The following is an 18,310-nucleotide window of genomic DNA, read 5'->3' on the forward strand; positions in this document are numbered from 1 at the left end:
ATTTCCCCCAGTACATTACATCATTCTTGAAGTCATTAGATCAATCAATCAATCAATCAATCAATATTCACCTTCTCCCTTCTATTTCAGGCCTTAAGCTACTCATTAGGCAAATGAAATTGACAGCTTCTTCCTTTATTAAGCATATGGCTTAGTGGGGGAGTGGGGTGGAAGAAGAAAGATAGTAACAAAAAAAAATACACAAATCTATACATAAGTATATTATTTGCATTGTGTTAAATGCCCTGAAAGGAAAGAACCAGGAGAAAACTGAAGGGTGTCAGGGCCAGCCTCTCCAGAGAAGGAGCGTAGAGGTTGAGCCTCAACAGGCAGTAGAGACTGGCTAACTAGGGAGGGTTGGAGGATGAACAGACCAGGTGGGAAGACCTGCCCAGGTCTGGACCTGAGGTCAGACTGAGTGAGGCATATTGGAGAGATTGAAATTGGCCAGTGAAGTTGGAGCTTGGCAAGTCAGAGGAGAGTGACAGAAGGTTGGGAGGTGGTCTGGCATCATGTCATGCCATAGATCTATTCTAAGTGCTGGGGGAAGCCATTAAAAGGTCTTGGGCAGTGAAGTGACATAGTCCCATTGACACTTTGAAAGATCACTCTGGCTGTTTTAGGCAGTAAAGAGTGGAGGCAGTGAGGCTAGATGGGAGGCCACTGCAGAAGTCCAAGTGAGAAATGAAAGCGATGTGGAGGAGAGGTATGGCAGTGAGGAGAGAGAGAACCAAGCAAGACATGTAGGTTCTACTTTGAAATTGTCATCATACAAGGTAGACGTGTCCCTGGAGCACGTTTAGTCTAGACAGGCCTGGCATGAAGGTTCAGCCATTGGGACTTGCGTTGCCCACTCACTGTTTTGAAAAAAAGGAAAATGATGAGGAGAGATAGGCCTTCCCACCTACTGGTTTTCTCCCTGAGTAAAGGGGATGTGGGTTCTGTGAATAGGTTGGAGACCTGCTGCTTCTGCAGAGCACAGAGAAACTTTGCTCAGGTTTGGAGAAAGAGGAGGTTGGATAAGGAAGGAGCAGGAGGTGATAATGATACTGCCCTTCATTGAGCCCTTCATTGAGCACTTAGGAGGGCATTGTAAAGCCCAGCTTTATACCCTGATTGCCCTGAATCTGTGCCTTGGCACTTGAGGTGGGGATCACAGATGTTCCATTTTACAAATGAGAAAACTAAGATTCTCTGGGAGAGAGTACCTTGCTTAAGATCACATAGGTAGCTCTGTCTGATTCTGGAGCCAGTGTTTTTAACCACCATGCTCCTCTGGAAAGCCCTTGATATGAAGGTGTAGGGGATCAGAGTTAAGGGATGATGGGGTTTAGTTTTTAAATTATTATTACTTTTTGGTAAGCATTCCAATCACTGTACTTCTCATTCCCTTGTTTTCTCATCTGTTTCTTGGGTATTGGGATATTTGGGCTTTCTATGTCCATAGTACTGGCATAGCAGAACTTAGGCCTAAGGGAAATAGTTCCCTTTGAATCTGGAAAGGAAAGGCTATAAGGTGGACAGAGTGACTTTTAGCTGGGGCTTTGACAAAGGAGATACAGTTCTTACTATTACTTTCTGAAGATGTGAGAGACAAAGAGAATTAACACCAAATTTGGAAGCTGATTCTCTTCTCAGAGATAGAGTTACAGCCAGGAAAGACTACCCAACCAACTTTGGTGAAAGACTCTCTATCCAAAAGTATATTTCTGGGTTCTGAAAATGAAGTTCAATGTTTGGTTGTCTCCAGCAGCTCTCTAAATTTAGGCTCTGTGATTCACTAAGTGTGTGTGTGTGTGTGTGTGTGTGTGTGTGTGTGTCTGTGTGTGTCTGTGTGTGTCTGTGTGTTTCCGTGCGCGCATCCATGTCTGTGTAAGAAGGGAGAAAAGTGCATATTTTATTTGTGGTGCATGGCAGTGTATAACACCTGGATAACTTCCTTGCCTCCTTGACTGATCAAACATGTGCTTTTATAGTGTGCCCCTGGGTGTGGACTGACCAGTGCACACATATTTTATTTGCGAACAAGGCTCAGATGGACAGTTTTCCATTGACTGTGGGTAATTTTCAAAAACCTTAATTTTTCACCCCTTACAAGCATCCCAGTTTTACAAAAACTGACAGCCTTATCATCACAGCTGGGGTGGGATTTTGATAGTGGGTGCTTTTCTTGCCTATGGCTGCTTTTTTCCTAACCTAATTAAGAGCGTCCATTGTCAGGGCTGTGGTAGCCTTTGGATCAACTGTCCATAATGCTTCCAGAAAACGTAAATGGTGGCCAGCACAGGACACAGAAGCCAGAGAACGTGTGGATCTCCACTTTCTTTTATCTTGCCTTTTCTTTGTCTTCGTTACTATGTTGTACTTTTATTCTCATGAAGATGGTTCAAAAGCAAACAGTTAGAGCTTTAGGATTTTGGGCAGGCTGGGGTTGAAGGAAACGTCTCTCCTGAAAGAGAAAGGAAAAGAAAAAGGAATCCATTTAATACAAAATGACTGGAGGGGGAGAAATCACTCATACCTCATTATTGACGCGTTCCACACAATTAGTGTGATCTTGAGGGAAGAACGTTTGAGCCACCCACAACCCTGAATATTCTCATTGGGTAGATGTAATAATAATGCATTTCACAGTGAACTCTTCAATACTGCGGGCAGTGATGGGGAGACCCCATCTTAGGGCTGTCAGTCGTGGCTCCAGCAGAGTCCCTCTTCCTCCCTCCTTCTTTGTTCAGGGAGAGGTTAAGCCTGGCCATTAACCCATAGGTGACCCACATAGAATTTTCTGTCCCAGGGATCCGTTGATTGCCAGGTATGGCTTTGTGGTAATTCTAGCATTTGCAACCCAGCAATTTGAACCTTCTGTCTGCCTAAATGATGATTTTACATTGTAATGGTTGTACTAAATCCTTTCGTTTTTGCTCCATAGCCGCTGTTGTGACAAGAAAAGCTGTGGCAACCGAAATGAGACTCCCTCAGATCCAGTGATAATTGACAGGTAGGGACCACTCTACTTTCACTGGATTCTTATTCCTCATTATAATGAAACACCTGCCTTGTGTCGCTCATGGGCAAGGGGTAGGAATGCATGTGGCCGAAATTTGCCTGTTGGTCATGACTAAGCTGCGCCGAGCTCTTGCGATTCCTGGGAAAACCATATGGAATGTTCTTTGGAGGCCCGTTTTCTTGGATTGCTTCGGTTTTGTGTATGATTCATGCTCTTAAAGGAATATTTCTTTCTTTCCTGACTTTCTGTGGCTCAATCCTCATGCTGTGCCAGGAAGCTTCAGAAATAAAATAATAATAGTTTGTGATTTATGAAATGTGGTTGGGTGCTTATAAATATTTAACTTTTATTTGAAAAATGTTTGAATCATTATCACTTTTAGCTACAGTAGTTCTGTTGGACGTAATCCATCTACATTTTAAGGTTTTATTTATGCATAAAAGCAGTTTTAAAGAGATCTGTGAACCAAGACTTTCTACCGTTATCTCCCGCATTTGATGGTAGCTCATACTGTATTATAAGTTGATTAATTTATCCTGCTTGTCTTAATTATTGTGTTTTTCAACAGATCCATATTACTAATCTGACATGACCAAGTAAATCGCTATAGAACAATAAATTTGTTTTAGTTGTTTGGTGCAGTTTGGAGTCAGTGTGTGCACATATTATGCAAAGTCGCATTCCAAATATTCATTTTACATTTTAATTATTGGAATTCATTGTATAGAAACATGAGAAACCATGTTTCAATGTATGAGAAACCATTTGTTACATAGCATTACTCATTGAGAGTTAAATGGCCTGGAAGGTTTATAGATACTGTCAGTTGTCAGTGAGGAAAAGAGCTAGCTAGCATCCTCCAGTAGCTGGGAAAGAGTCTTGCAAATTAGACTGACGGATCCCTCATTGAGGAAATGAACAGCTGACCAAAAGTTCCTTTTTGGGTTTGGAAATACTGATTAAAAACAAACAACCCTATCCATCTGTGTTTCCAATTCTTTACCTTTTGGGGCTTACTTTCTTGTTTTTCAGTTAACTGAAAAACTGCTTCATCGTAATTTATGTCAAAACATTGATTTATTGATTTTGACTTATGTGGTTCCACAAGCTTCAACCCAATTTTGATTGCCAAGTAGCTCTCTAAAGCTTACATTTCAATTAGACATCTTAACTAAGTATATCTCTAATATTCACCCAAAGCATACACCTTTGCTTGATAACTGAGTACTAATATACTTGATTCAAAGCGAACACGTGTGAATGTTCACTATGCAGTGAGTTGCGCGTGCTGCCCGTGGTGTTTGAGTAGCATGTTTATCTGCGAGAGCAGACATGCCAGTCATGTGATTCCTTCTCCTGCAGTGGAAGATAAATCTTCAAATGGAAAAGGTCAAAAATAAATATAACCTTTATGCTGTTTTGTTTTATTTAAATACATCTCTTCAAAAAACCATTTGTTATTTTGAGCAAGTTTTTCTTATGCTTCTGTTAAAAAGAAAGTGTTGTGATCAAAGGACCAGCCCAAATATTCCCCAAAACTTGGAAACTGTAAGCATTTTGTTCTGCCGCACAGTTCCTTTTGGTTTAGATGATGGCAAGAACCGTACCTTGCCACCCGCAATGAAAACATTTTTTTTTTTTTTTTTGCTTGTGAATGGGTTAAGCTTTTAAGTTTTTCATTTGGTTTTAAGCCGTGACTCTGATATAGAAGGTTGATATGACTGTGGTTTGAATAACATTTGATTTTGACCTGTTCTTGCGGGTTGCGATGGCATAAGAAACTTGACTCAGCAGCGCTGTAATTAGCCCGGCCCCGTGTTTTTGAAACAGGATTGTGTTACCTGGATTGCATTAGTGTGGCTTCTATTGTTGCCGCCTTGCATCTGTCCCAGTAGGGTACTTAAAACCTTTTCTTGGCTGGGGTAGTTCAAACAATTTAGGCAAAATAAGTATGCACTTTATACTGTTGGTGGCTTTAGAGATATTGCTCATGACATTTATCCTTTTCACTTTTTTTTCTTTTTGGTTTGACAAAGTAGAAAACAGTGTGTAACCAACGTTGGTCCCTTAAGAGAGGAGTATTTTAAAAACGGCTGAAACCCAGTGTATCTGCAGAAATCTCAACATATGTTTATTTGCTGGCGATTGCCACTGTCTCCCATGAACTGTCTTTTCAAGCAGTGATGCCAGCTGATATGCAAAACCCCATTTAGCTATTTTTATTTGCATCTGAGTTTTCAGAATTTATTTGTCCTTGAGTCTGCCAAAGGTTTTAAAAGCTCCAGTCCTGTCTATGCTGATAGGTGAAACTTTCATTTTTAACAACGAGAGAAGAAAATAACAACAAGAAAAGAACTTACACAAGGAAGGGCAAAATAGAAAAGATTTTTCAATTCCATGATATTGCTGCAAAGGAAAAAAAAATGACGGCAACCGTGTTTGAATTTCATAGTTTCCAATTTGATTCTATATTACCGATTGCATAATATCTGCGTTACGTGCTTAGGGTTTGATTTGCTTTCAGATTTATGGATGTGAATCCCTGCATATTTTGCAAAAATAGGTTATGGCGCCTGCATTCAGTAGCAACAGTAACTGTTTTTACAAGATGCATACAATGTGCAATTATAGAGCTGAAGATACAGGCAATCACTGTGTTAGGATTTAGCATAGTTTTAACACGAAGTCACCTTTTGGGCACCAATAATTTTTAGCTCCCTTTGCTTGTCCTTCGGATTTTGGAAGAACACTGCTATTTTTATCAGTCAAAAGACTTTTAGCAGTGGTTATTCAGGAAAACTATTTATAGGATAGATAGAAGAGGTTTTCTGGTCATACGGTAGTGGTGCAGGGTAAGCTATTTCTGTGTTAAATTTTGGCTGTATTATTCGCTGCTAGTGACTTGGGGACATCAGCTTGGCATATTTCATCAGAAAAGTGGAATTAACAAAATCAGCAGTTGCATATCGATTTAGAAAATGGGTTTCTACTTCCTTCTTTTATCATAGCATGCAACCAAGTAAGAAAAATATGACCCAAATTCTTTCTACATTTGTGAAAATCTGTCAAGTCATTTCAGAAAAGTTGAGAGGACAATTTCTGTAAATGTAGAAGGTATGCATGTAAAGTTGACTGCTAGGTTGTATTCCTGCCCGATGCCAAATGGCTTGATTAAGAATTATAAAGACCAGGCTGTGCCCAATGATCCAGATATGCAGGCTGTGTAGACATGGAAAAAGTCAAATGCATTATGTTTAATAACTGATGACCAGGAACTAATAACAGCAAATTTCATTATCATTGAGGTAAACGGCTATATGTGGTAATTATTGTTAAAGTAAAAAGTAAAAACTGACTTGCTGTTATTAAATTAAGGTGGAGATTGATTTAACATATTCGCACAGTAACTCATATTTGAATTTAAAAGGTTTGCAATAAAATTCGTGTTTAGAAATTGAATAAATTGTAGTTTTATTACCACATTGCATATCCTTGTGTCCTAACCTTTTTCCTTGGAGTTATCTTAGTTCAATAAATAAAACCTCATTAGACTATTCCCATTTCAACGAGTTTATTAAATTTTGCAGGAGTAATTAGCATAAGCTGTGCTAATTTTTCTGGAAGACTAATGAGGGAGGTTCTTAATTAGGTTTACTTTGTAAGAATCAGAAAAGATGATAATGACAAAAGTCACATAGGGTAGTCTGAATTGGGAACCCAGTTTTTCTGAATCTAAAAAAAAAAATCTTCCATTTTCTATGTGGAAACTTCTTTATAAATACTTGGACTGAATATCTGAAGTATGCAGACTGTTATTCCGTATCTACTTAGAATTACCAGCCATTCTTGATTTGCTTCACAAAACTCTTTATTTTCCTATCCTTGACTCACTAAAGTATCTTTGAGTAATGACATGGATGGATACAGATGGTATTACAAAAACATTTCTTTCTCCAAATTATACTATAGGATTCCTTTCACACAGAGCCCCGAAGTTTCCGGCCAGATTTGTTTTGCTCATTTCCGGTAGGGCAGAGTAGGGTACAGCTCAATATTTGTTTGTTTGGTTTTTCAATTTAGGATCAGTGTGATTGATGAAATAGACTAAGTAAAGGGAGAAAAGAAGTCCTCAATTCTTCGTGTCCTTGTACTGTGGATCCTGAGCAGTTAACAAGTGGAATTTTCTCTTTTAATAAATAGAAATAATAAAGGGTGACATCCTCCCTCAAATTATGTTTTCCTGTCTCCTGTGAATTTAGACATAGCCCTTCTGAGATATAATGTGGCTTGAGTAACCTGCAAGTTCTGAGTTCTTCACAGCCAGTATTAAAAACATGGATTTTTAAAGCCTGTTGACTAATACAACTCTAAAAATTTTGCATTTGCTTACTATAACTTTAACAGATTTGTCTTTCTTTTCCATTTATGAGATCCCTGTATCTGTGTTTGAGATGTAAGCCTTGTGATGCAACATTTTAAAAAATACATGAATTTTATAACATGAGAAACCTAGCTTGTTTAGAATTACTGCTCTTCAGGCCACACTTACCCGAGGATGTCCCAAAAAGCAATAAAAGCCTGCATCTGTCTTTTCCAGGATGTCTAAAGATTTTCCACATCTAGATCACTTTCACTTAGGTAACACAAGTTGGGTTTGTGTTATGATTATTGTCTGAAAGAGAATATTCAGGAGTAAAAATAATAGAATGCTTATTTTACCTGTTAAATTGACATGACATACATCATATGAACAGCTTAATCATGTAAGGGTTTTTCGGAGAAAAAAAATTATTTAAGATCCATTCTCAACTAAAAGGCACAAATGCTGCGATTCTGTGACTGAACTTTTTAGAAAAGTCCAGTGTTGTCTTATGAACATCTAATATCCTGATTAAATTGGCCCAATGTATTTATATAAGATAGATGTTCATCTGTATAATAGGAAGACAATGGTTAAAACTTTAGAATTACCATAGAGTAGGGTGGGGCATATAATAAAGTCTTCAACTATATGAACATAGCATATACTTTTATTAAAGTTGCAAATGAGGCTTTTTTTGTCAGTTTCATTTCATTGATCTTTCAACTCTTATTATTTTGGTCTCTACCCAGTGTTTAGAAGGGCCAACCGCTAAACATAATCACACTGTAAGGTACACAAACCGCTGTCTGGAGTGTGAACAACCAGGGTGCAAATGCATTTCTTGGAGTTCTGATAAGCCTTTATACCATCTGATTTCCTAACCTTGATTGCTCGGTAAAAATAAAAGAAGGAGGAATTCACCCCTTAAAATTGCCTCAGGCAGGATAATTGCTGTCTTCTCGGTTGGATTGAGAGGTTTGCATTTTTCCAAAAGTGAAAAACCAGTGTCGACATTGAGCATGAATTTATGGTTGTTTATTAACCCTAGTGTATTTAAACATTTGTTTTCTCAGTGGGAATTCCTATGTGATTATTAGCGATGAGGCTTATGTGAGAGAGTATCATTCTAAATTTTATCACATATCAGATAATACCATTCTGAATATGAGATGAGCCCTGTACATTTGTGTGCAGTTTACTACCATGATAAGAAAATAACGAATACAATAAGCTAATAGCAGTCTGTATTCCATTTGCTATCAGCTATTCCCAAATACACAGCCAGGATACATTAAAATGCATTTCAAATATGCTGACAATATATCATAATGCAAAGTACTTTTACATGGTATAATACTACTGCAGACACTGTATAATGAACAACAGTGGTTTTCCTGTAAAGGAAATAATGGCAGCAACTTCCAAGAAATGTATTTAACGAAGCTTCAGAGAATCAGCAGTGTATGTGTGACTGGCCCGGGTGTCTGCTCGTGGTGTGGGTTTTTATCCCATGTCATCATAACTTTGCTTTTGTAACAGTTTTGGAAAAATACAGAAATGCAGTACAAACTCCCCTGTGTGTCATCTAGCAACTTTGTGTAGTCAGTTTGTGATGAGAATATATCACTATATTAAATATGCTTTTGCTTTTCTAAAAGAAGTTACTTAGAATGGGAAAAAAACCCACCCCTCCCCAAGTGCAAACTCTCCATTGATAAATTCCCCTCTCTCCTCCCTACTGCCAGCACCTGACCAAACTCTCTAACAAAAATTGACCAGATTTTAAAAACTCCATTTAGAGTTTCCTTCATATAAAGAGAAGGTATTTTAGTCATTTTAATTTGCATGGGGCATTAGCTGAAATAGACTACTAATTTTTCATTCTCTCCTATCCCCTGTCCCATCCTTCCTTTTATAAACCGTGTAACTATATCCTGTCCTGGACAATATAAAAGTGACCTAAATACTCCAATTGCAATCAATGAAATATGGTGAACAGTACAGGTTTGTTTTTGGTTGCTTACTGCCTTTAAAGGTGTGGGTAGATGAAGATAAATCTCCCTTGAAAACTCTCCAGTTACAAGCCTTTGTCCAGAAGCAAATGAAGGTTTTAACGTTACAGTACTTATTGTAATAGAATTTTAATTGCCTTAATCCTGCTAAAGTGTGAAGCTGAGTGTGTGTGTGTGTGTGTGTGTGTGTGTGTGTGTGTGTGTGTTCTTCATGGGGAGGGGAATCAAGCCAAAAAAAAAAAAACCCTGCATATTTTCAACGGGGGGGGGGGTGGGGGTCACATATGGTAAATGATGCAAACTTAATGAACCTGATTCTGGGGAAAAGAATGCCACTGGCGTTTCATCCGTGCAATATATACTCCACTTTCAGTGGGAACAGAGTGGTCTTTGCTGTGCTTTGGGGATTTTTATTTTTGAAGGTGAAGTGCTTCGTTTCAGTTCCAAACTTGCCTGCGAACCCTACTTTGGAAAGACTTAACTAGACAAGCTGGCAAATTATATAGCTTGATCCCACACAATAACCTCCAAAATGGCACTCGGTAACTATACCATCCTGCTAACTGTTTGAGGCACAATAGTTTTGTAATATAATATAAAGTAATAGTGTTAGCCAACACATCTTTAATAAGATATTGTTCGTGCCTTTGCCATATGCTACAGAGCAGCCTCTCACTCGGTGGGCCTTTTGATTCCTCTCAATAAGATTATTTCAAATACTCTAATCCTGAATCATTGACATGAATACAAAAGCCTAGTGACATCTAATAGATGCCTCTTAGCTTTGCTTTTCCTCTTGTTCCTTTCCTTTTTCTTCTCTTTTTACCTGACAAAAAGCTTATAGACACTTGGGCTCTGTCTCTCAGTAGCAGCATGGGGGGCTCCTCATGAAGTATAAAGGAGGAAAAAGGACTGACAGAGGCCCGATAAGCTACAGAGTGAAGGACCATAGATTAAAAGTAAATGCCAGTAAATCCTACCCTGTACACTTACTTGTTCTTTTATTGTTTTCTTTAACACTTTCAGTGCCAGGGCAGGGAAAAAAGAGAAAATAATAATCAAATTGCACATTGCATTTTTAACCGGGACGTGGTCACTGTACATCCTGTGTAGAGTTTTCTCAGATTTTGGTTCATGTAAAGTTTGTAGTGGTTAAAAAAAAATGCTTCTTGCTCATTTGCTGCTCTACTGACCAAATATTGATACTATGTGCGTGGGGAGGTGGGTGAGTAGATCAGAAGAGCCCTGCTACAGGGTGTGAACACTCATGACCTGGCATTTCAGGATTCAAAGAACTTTTTCTTGTCTTTCTTAATCAATGAATTGGAAATTAGCAAAGGGAAATGTTGGGATGTTTTGCTCCATGGTATTACCTGCTTCGTTTTCTTATGGTCTCTGTCCCTGTTAGTGTCCTGAATATGCTGCCTGAACGGGACAGTGCTCTCCACTCAGGCTGACAACTTTTTTGATGGTCAGATGTTGTTTTCTCCTCCATCTTTCCAGAGCAACCATGATTTGACTAATGCTTTCCTCCCACCCCCACTTTATCTGAATATCAGGCAATCATGCTATTTGCAATTTATTTATTATTGTTCAATAGAACAATAATTTTCTATTTTTAACATGCTTCTCTTTTATTAGTATTCTGATCTGTTAGTAATGTCTTAAAACACCATTTTTAGTGTCTTGACTGCAATATGGGTTGATGTTTCCTAACAGAATGGAAAGTAAGTTTGAAGAACTTTGGCCCTGCATCAGGTTTAGTTACTCTCACACCTACTCTCTCTCTCTCTCTCTCTCTCTTTACAAAGACAAAATCAAAGATGTGTAAAATGAGAAATCTTTTTGCTATTTATTAGAAAGTTCTTTAGAAAAGATAGTTGGTTATCTTTGACACTATTATAAGCAGTATTGAAAACCCATGATTCGCTATACAGTCTTGGTGTTTTCTTAAAGCCAGATGACAATCTCAGATGAATGCTGTACATCTCAAAATATCTTTAAAAAACAGAGTCCTTCTTTCTGTGGCTGTAGGAGTGGGGGTGTCCAATTCTGGATGTTCATATATTCTCTGAAAGACCGGCATCTGAATCCTGGCCTATGAACACCTTAACACAATACGAATAACATCTTTGACCATTATGAGTTATAGTCACTATATCTGAATGGTACTTGAAAGTTTCAGAGATCTTTATGGTATAATATTTCAGAGAATTCTTTTCATACAAATGTGAGGGTACCCATTAACTCCATTTTACAGTGGGTAATCTGAGGTGCATAGCTTAAGGAAATTAGTGAGAAAGCAAGTGATTAGAATCCCATCTCTTAGCTCTCAGCTTGATTTTTTTCCCCTTCCTCAATTGCCCGGTAAAACAAAACAAAACAAAACAAAACAAAAAACTGTTTTCAGTATTTCATGTAGTCTCACTTATGTTTCTTGGTATCCACAATTTACGTTTCCTATGTATTAATTTAAACCTTTGTATCTAAACAATATTTCTTAGTAGATCTGGCACTTAGCTTTTGGGATTAAAATAATAATAATATGACATATAAATTGTTGAATCTGTTGCTGGGCCAATATTTGAGTTCTCATGCCCTCATCTATTTTGATGAGTAAACCATTGCGTGTTTTATTGAGAACAAACAGACACTCATCCAAGAGAAATCTGGGACAAGGCAGAGTATGATGGAAAAGGCATAGATTTAGATTAGCTGAGGCTCAGATCCCCTCACTGCTACTTACCCATACCTGAGCCTCAGGGGGTTGTTTTCCCACCTTTAAAATGGGAAAAGTCATTTCAAGTTTGAAGACTTGTGAGGGTTAAAATATCTAGCACAGGGCTTGGCACATATTAGGTGCTTTGAAGTCAGGTAGCTCTTGAAATTTGAACATAATATATTCTGTGTGGATTGTTATTCTTAATGTGATGGTTGCCATGAGACTTTTCAAAATTTTTATTTAAGTAATCTCTACACCCAAATGGGGCTCAAAGGCTACCCTCCGATCAAGAGTCACATGGTCTTCCGACTGAGCCAGACAGGCACCCCACCATGGGACTTTCTTACAAGCAGAATTACCTTACTGAAGCTTATCGTGGTAACTAAGTCCCCTTGGATGAGGACTCATTCATTTTTTTTCTTTCCACAAATATTTATTGAGCCTCTACTCTCCGCCAGTCACTGCTTTTCAGGGTTGGGGCTCTACGGAGAAGACACATGTTGTTCCTGCCCTCATGGAGCTCTCAGCACCTCAGAGTTGGGAAAAAAAAAAAAACCCAGTGATTTGGAATGTGAAGTGTAAACAAAGAATTTATTGATTTTTTTTAAAATAGAAGACTGCTATTTTAGATGAGGATTATGATGCAGAGAAAAAATATCCCTGGGTGGAAGTTGCCTTTTACCTTTTACTCAGTGCTGTTGAACTTGGGGCTTTGTTGCCGTCTCCAGAACAGTCTACACATTGGTTGTGGTGTCAGACCACCTTGGATCAAATCTCAGCCCTGCCAGTGTTAACCTTGGGGCTGCCGGCGGATCGTTTAACTTTCCTAAGCCTCGGTTTCTTCATCCGTAAGACCGGAATAAGGGGACCCACTAGTTCCTTCTTTATAGGGTTGTGGTGAGGACTAAGTAGATAATACGTGGAGAGTACTTAGCACAATACCTGGCACATAAATCATATTCAATAGAGGATGGATGTTATTTTTAAAATAAGGGCTGGAATGAAGAGATCTCTAAGATTTTTTCCAGCTATGAAATTCTGATTTTAGTTCCCTCTGGTATTGCTGAGGCAGGTGAACTCTTTAGGAGGTAGACTGTAAGCCCCAGAGGGCAGTGATACCCATGTGTTGGTCTCTGCTGTATCCCCAGCACTCAGCTCAGTGCCTCACTGCTGTGCACTAAGTGCTTGGGGTATGTTTTTATGAAGTGAAGAAAAGGATGAAAGGAGCTAGAAAGGCAGTTGTTGAAGCTGGTGGTCTCATCTCTCTGCATAAAGACAGGCTTGTTATAACTACACAATAAAGTGAAAATGCACTGCCATGAAAGAATGATGAGAAACAGAAAATGTAAGATAAAATATTAAATTTGTTACACTTAAAAATGTTAATCTTCACACGATTACCATGCAAATCCCCTCATTGCCTAACTATTTAATTGATGAAGTAAATCACAGAGCAGACATGTAAGTGAAAAACCCTGCTGTTGACATTCTCACAAAGCACATTTTCAAGAATATATTCTGTTAACTACTATGTCTGTTACACATGATAACGTGCATTTAAAACACACACACGGAGCATCTTTTGCAAACAAGGGGATTTCAGAGAGTTTGGGGGGAAAGCTTTATTTTTGTATGTCAACTTTTGTTGTTCCCATTATTATATAAAATGTGAAATCAGCATTAGGGTAACATGTTTCAGCAGTATCTTTGTTTTATATAATGTTAGAAGACTTAAGAATTCACCGTTTTTTTTTCAGGCAGGTATAATTGACATGTTAGTCCAGTGACTGAAGGGTTAATGAATTCTCTCCCCTCCCCCCCCTTCCCCTCTCTCCCTCCTCCAACCCCCTTGTCCCCCACCTCAATCCCATCATGTGCCTGGTTGACTCTGAAAGAAGGGGCTTGAAGTTGCCCACAGGGCATCCCTTTTCCCAGCCTTCTCCAAGGCCACCTGGGCAGACGGGAGCTTGCCTCCTGTCCTTAGGACACAAAATCCAATCAGGCAGCACGTCTGCTGGTCTCTCTGACCTGCTAGCTGGGAAGAGGGAAGAGAAGCAGAGGCCACTCACATTTGATAGGCTGCATCGTTGTGGCTTTAGGGGGCTCCTGCATCTACTGGAGAAAGGAAGTTCTCCCCTATTTTCAAGATAAGGTACCATTCATGAGAGCACTGTGCTGAACTAATCAGGTTAATTGAGAGACCCCCAGTGGTCCTCATTGAGCCCATCTCTCCTTCCTGGTAGAGGCAGATAGTGCAGACAGATTACTCGTATTTTAGTTTTCCCCCCAAAGCCCATGAAATCTGCAGGCGTGCAGGGACTGTGGGTTCAGCTGGATGTCATTCAGGCTATGTGAGCATGGGCTCTTCTTGAACAGCATAGCATTAAACAGAACAAAATGAAAACAAAAAACAAGCTCTCCTCGAGATTGAGAGGAATGCCTTGAAATGTCTGATTTCTTCTTGTTCTTCTTTTTTAATGTCGAAACAATCTCAGATCAATCTGGGTGACTTTTGAAGAATCCAGATGGATTCCTCTCTGGCTATCTTATTTAGGGTTGAAACTTAAAAAAAAAATCTCATCATGATGTGTCATCAGTGATAGGGAGTTTCTTGGGGTGTGTTTCGATTCTTGTATCCAAGCTGGACACTGGGGGCTGTGGCCCTGACTAATGGCATCTCGGGCCTCCCCTTGGAGCAGCCCAGTGGAGAAGAAAATAGAGCCAATTCAAGTGAATTCTGTGAAGGGCGGGGGTTCCTTCTCTCTCTTCCCCACTCCGAATGATTTGTCATAGTTTAATTTTAAACACTATCATTGACTATTCTTTCTTTTGACCCACCTCGGCCAACCCCCCCCCCCTTTTTTTCATGGAAGTTCCAGGAATGACTTTAATTATCTCCACAATCAAATTCTCATTGCTGCCTCTGTGAAAGTGTGTAGTCATAGATTGCAGGGATTATTTTCTTTAGCACTTGGGGATAGAGAAACCGGTTGTTTCAAAATGAGAACCAGCTGGTTCCACAGAGCCCTTATTTAATGGGGAGCCACTTTGTACACAAACCTTCACTCAGGTCGGTCATTACGCCAAGCCCCAAATCAGCAATGTTTGGTCTATCACCCTTTATTAAATGTCGAGTGAGGAGTGATTTTGCCGATATGATAATAATAATAATAATTAAAAAAAACAACACACCCTGCATCTTTAATTTTGCCTCTGCTGAACACTTGGAATTAGAAAAAGCATATCTCAAACTTCTTCCTATGGTAATTATATTGTAGATCGAGTTTACCACTGAGCTCTCATAGATGGCTGGTGTGTGTGTGTGTGTGTGTGTGTGTGTGTGTGTGTGTGGCTCTAACCCTCTCTAAATCTAGAAAATAAAATTAAGCTCATCTTTCAACATAATCTTTTATCTGACAAGCACAGTAGATAGATGAAAGGTAGATAGCCAAGTTGTGGGTCCCATTAATAGAACCAATTGGAGGGCAGAGATAACCACTATTATCAAACATCTTTTATGCCATCCTGTAAAATAAGAATGAGAGTGATATACTATATATATTTTGCTGTCTTTCTAGCTTGTAGAAATTGGTTTGTTGTCATACCATGTTAATCTCTAGCAGCACCAAATTCAATTTGAAATGAGGAAAGTACTTTCACTAGTTGACTGTACAAAACACTTTTGAAGCATGCAAAGAACGAGAAAAGCATAAAAGACATAAAATCACAGTAGATATCCACTTATGAGAATGATTTGTTTTTAGACTGGGGTTGCATTTTTATAAGATAAACTAATTTGAGGGCTGCAACATTTCTTAAATCAGGGTTTGAAGGATTAAAAAAAAGAGCAGCTTCGTAAAGATTTTTAAAAATCTACTTTAACAAAATTTTGTCTTACAAATGTGAGAGATTATTTTGTATTATTAATAAAAATACCTGGCTAATTAAAACTATTTCTTACATTGACATCAGCACAACAAAATTGTTTGAAGAAATGGGAAATATTTAGATATTTATTCTCACAGGGAGTGTGATCAGTAAGCTAAGCCCCGGCAAATATGCTTTTACTTGTTTTATTTTTAGAATTTCTGTATTGAAACACGGTTTGGGTAAAATCCTATCTAACGATTTTTTGTTTATTTGTTTACCAAGTACTCTGATTATGTAATGTCTCTTTAGTTCAAACTGTAATTCTATTGTATATTTGCTATATCTGTATTTAAGGAAAATTCTGTGGGTTTTTTAATATAAAAAACAAATAACTGTTATATTTCCAGTCACTCAAATTTGAACCGAATTTTACTTCCTGTTTCAAAGGTCAAGGCAGGCTGACCTCAACAGCAGTGTGGAGGCTGCTGAATTATTCATATCATTGACTTTGTGTCAGCTTCCACATTTGTGGAGAGGGATGTTTTATTCATTTATCTCATTTAGGGTTCTTCTCTGCACCTGTTTCTACCATTAAGTACCCTGTAATTTGCATTTGATGCTAATTTAGTTTCATATCAGCCTGGTCCCCCCTTGTTAATTTAATTTTCTAAGACCCTTTTCATTACAGTAGAACTGTTTTCCTCTTTAAAGCAAACATCTATACAAGTAATTGTATAAACTGCCTTTTAAATAATATCTTTTAGAAGATTCCATCGTTTAATTCCTTAATTCCTATAATTAGCCACGGTTTGATTAATGTTTCAAAGGGTTAAATTAAAATGCAGAATTGCTCAAATGCATACTTGAATAATTTCTTATATACAGCAGTGTTAGCATTTTGGTACTCTTCCTGATAATTCTCAGAACAGTATGTCTTAACAGCAGTAATTTTCTTTATTTAGAGTGCAGTTTAGTTTACTAATAGTAGTTTCTTTCAAATCATGGTGCTTTCAACATTACTTGTGAGACGTTAGATTTTTCTTTCATCAAATTGCTGATAGACAGTGGCTTAAAAATGTTTCTGCAACATTAATCATGACGTACCCAAGATAATAAGGGCAGAATTAGGCCTGATTCTTTGATGTATCATGGAAGTTTGGTATTCTGAATATCAGGAAACCGTGTCACATTATATGTCTTTGTATTTCTGTCTGCTGCTCCGAGTAGACTGCCTGGGTATTCCTCAGTTTCCCACACATAGTGGTTGTAGCAAGCTTTTGTTTGTATACCTATGAGTACTTGCTGGGCTTCAGTTACCACAGAGATTTTGCAGAAATTAGGAGTAAAGTTGTGTGAGGAGGTCCGACTGAAATGGGGGCTTACCCTGGTAGGAGTAGCTGTGCCCTTAGACTGTTCCCTGGGGATTAGGAGGTCATGAGAACTAGCAACTCCTATAAACCAGGTATGCAGCCTCCTGATTGTGGGGGAAAGAACTCTCCCTCAGTGCTTTCCTTGTAATCATTTGGAAGGTTTTTGACACAAACAGGTCAGTATTTCTTACAGGCTCCCTTAGAGGTGGGGATTTAAAACAGGGGTATGGATTATGAATTCAAGTTCTACGGTACATGGAAATGACGGAAAAGGGAAGGTTGTGGCAGTGACTGAATGTTACTAAGAGGTTAGTCCAAGCTCTACAGTGACCCTTCTTTCCCTGGGTTGGATGAGTTTTATCTGTTGCTCACGTTCTCTGGGGATACCAAATGGTGCAGTCGCTTTAGGTTTCCAGAAGGATTTCAGGCCTATTGAAACTGGAATTTGAAGGTGGCTTCTCTTGTTCTTGCAGTTATAAATGATTCCGGGGGCCTCCCACAAACAACTTTTCAATTGTGGAAAAGTGAAAGGGAATCTCGATTTTCTAGCAGACAGCTTCATCTGTCTGGTTTCGAGACAGGGCTGTGGGTGGACTGCGAACTTCCCACACGCCCCCTTTAGCAGGGGACTTCTCTGGTATGCCCCATCACAGTGAATTTTTCACATCCCATGGTTTATTAAGCTAGCTTTGTGCTTCTGCTGGTGGGTCTAAAACAACATGAGAGTTTTCAGTGGGATCTTTATTCATTAACAGAACATTTGCTTACTGACCCTCTCTTCTCCCCACTTAGATACTCTTTGTAGCTTGGGCAAGTCTGAGTTCCACCAGAAAAGTCTCCCTGGGGTTTGAGTAAACAGCCGTATTTAAAAACAATAAGGAATATTTGCAGAGCTTTTAAGAATTCAGCTTTTAAGAATGCAGGTAAAGTTTTTCTACCCAAAGCTAGCTGGTGCTTAGAATTCTC

The 18,310-nt window shown here is 38.7% G+C and overlaps 1 protein-coding gene across 19 annotated transcripts in view; it reads left to right on the forward strand.

Moving 5' to 3' along the window:
* The window catches only part of EBF1 (EBF transcription factor 1), a 391,187-nt gene that overhangs the window by 21,502 nt on the left and 351,375 nt on the right, over window positions 1-18,310 (forward strand). For all 19 annotated transcript variants that reach the window (XM_045036233.1, XM_045036235.1, XM_045036241.1 and 16 more), the window contains exon 6: window positions 2,930-2,998. In XM_045036233.1, the coding sequence (XP_044892168.1) occupies window positions 2,930-2,998 (69 nt within the window). The remainder of the gene's footprint in view (window positions 1-2,929; window positions 2,999-18,310) is intronic.

The sequence above is a fragment of the Felis catus genome, chromosome A1 (assembly GCF_018350175.1).
Source record: "Felis catus isolate Fca126 chromosome A1, F.catus_Fca126_mat1.0, whole genome shotgun sequence".
In the NCBI taxonomy this organism is placed as follows: Eukaryota; Metazoa; Chordata; class Mammalia; order Carnivora; family Felidae; genus Felis; species Felis catus.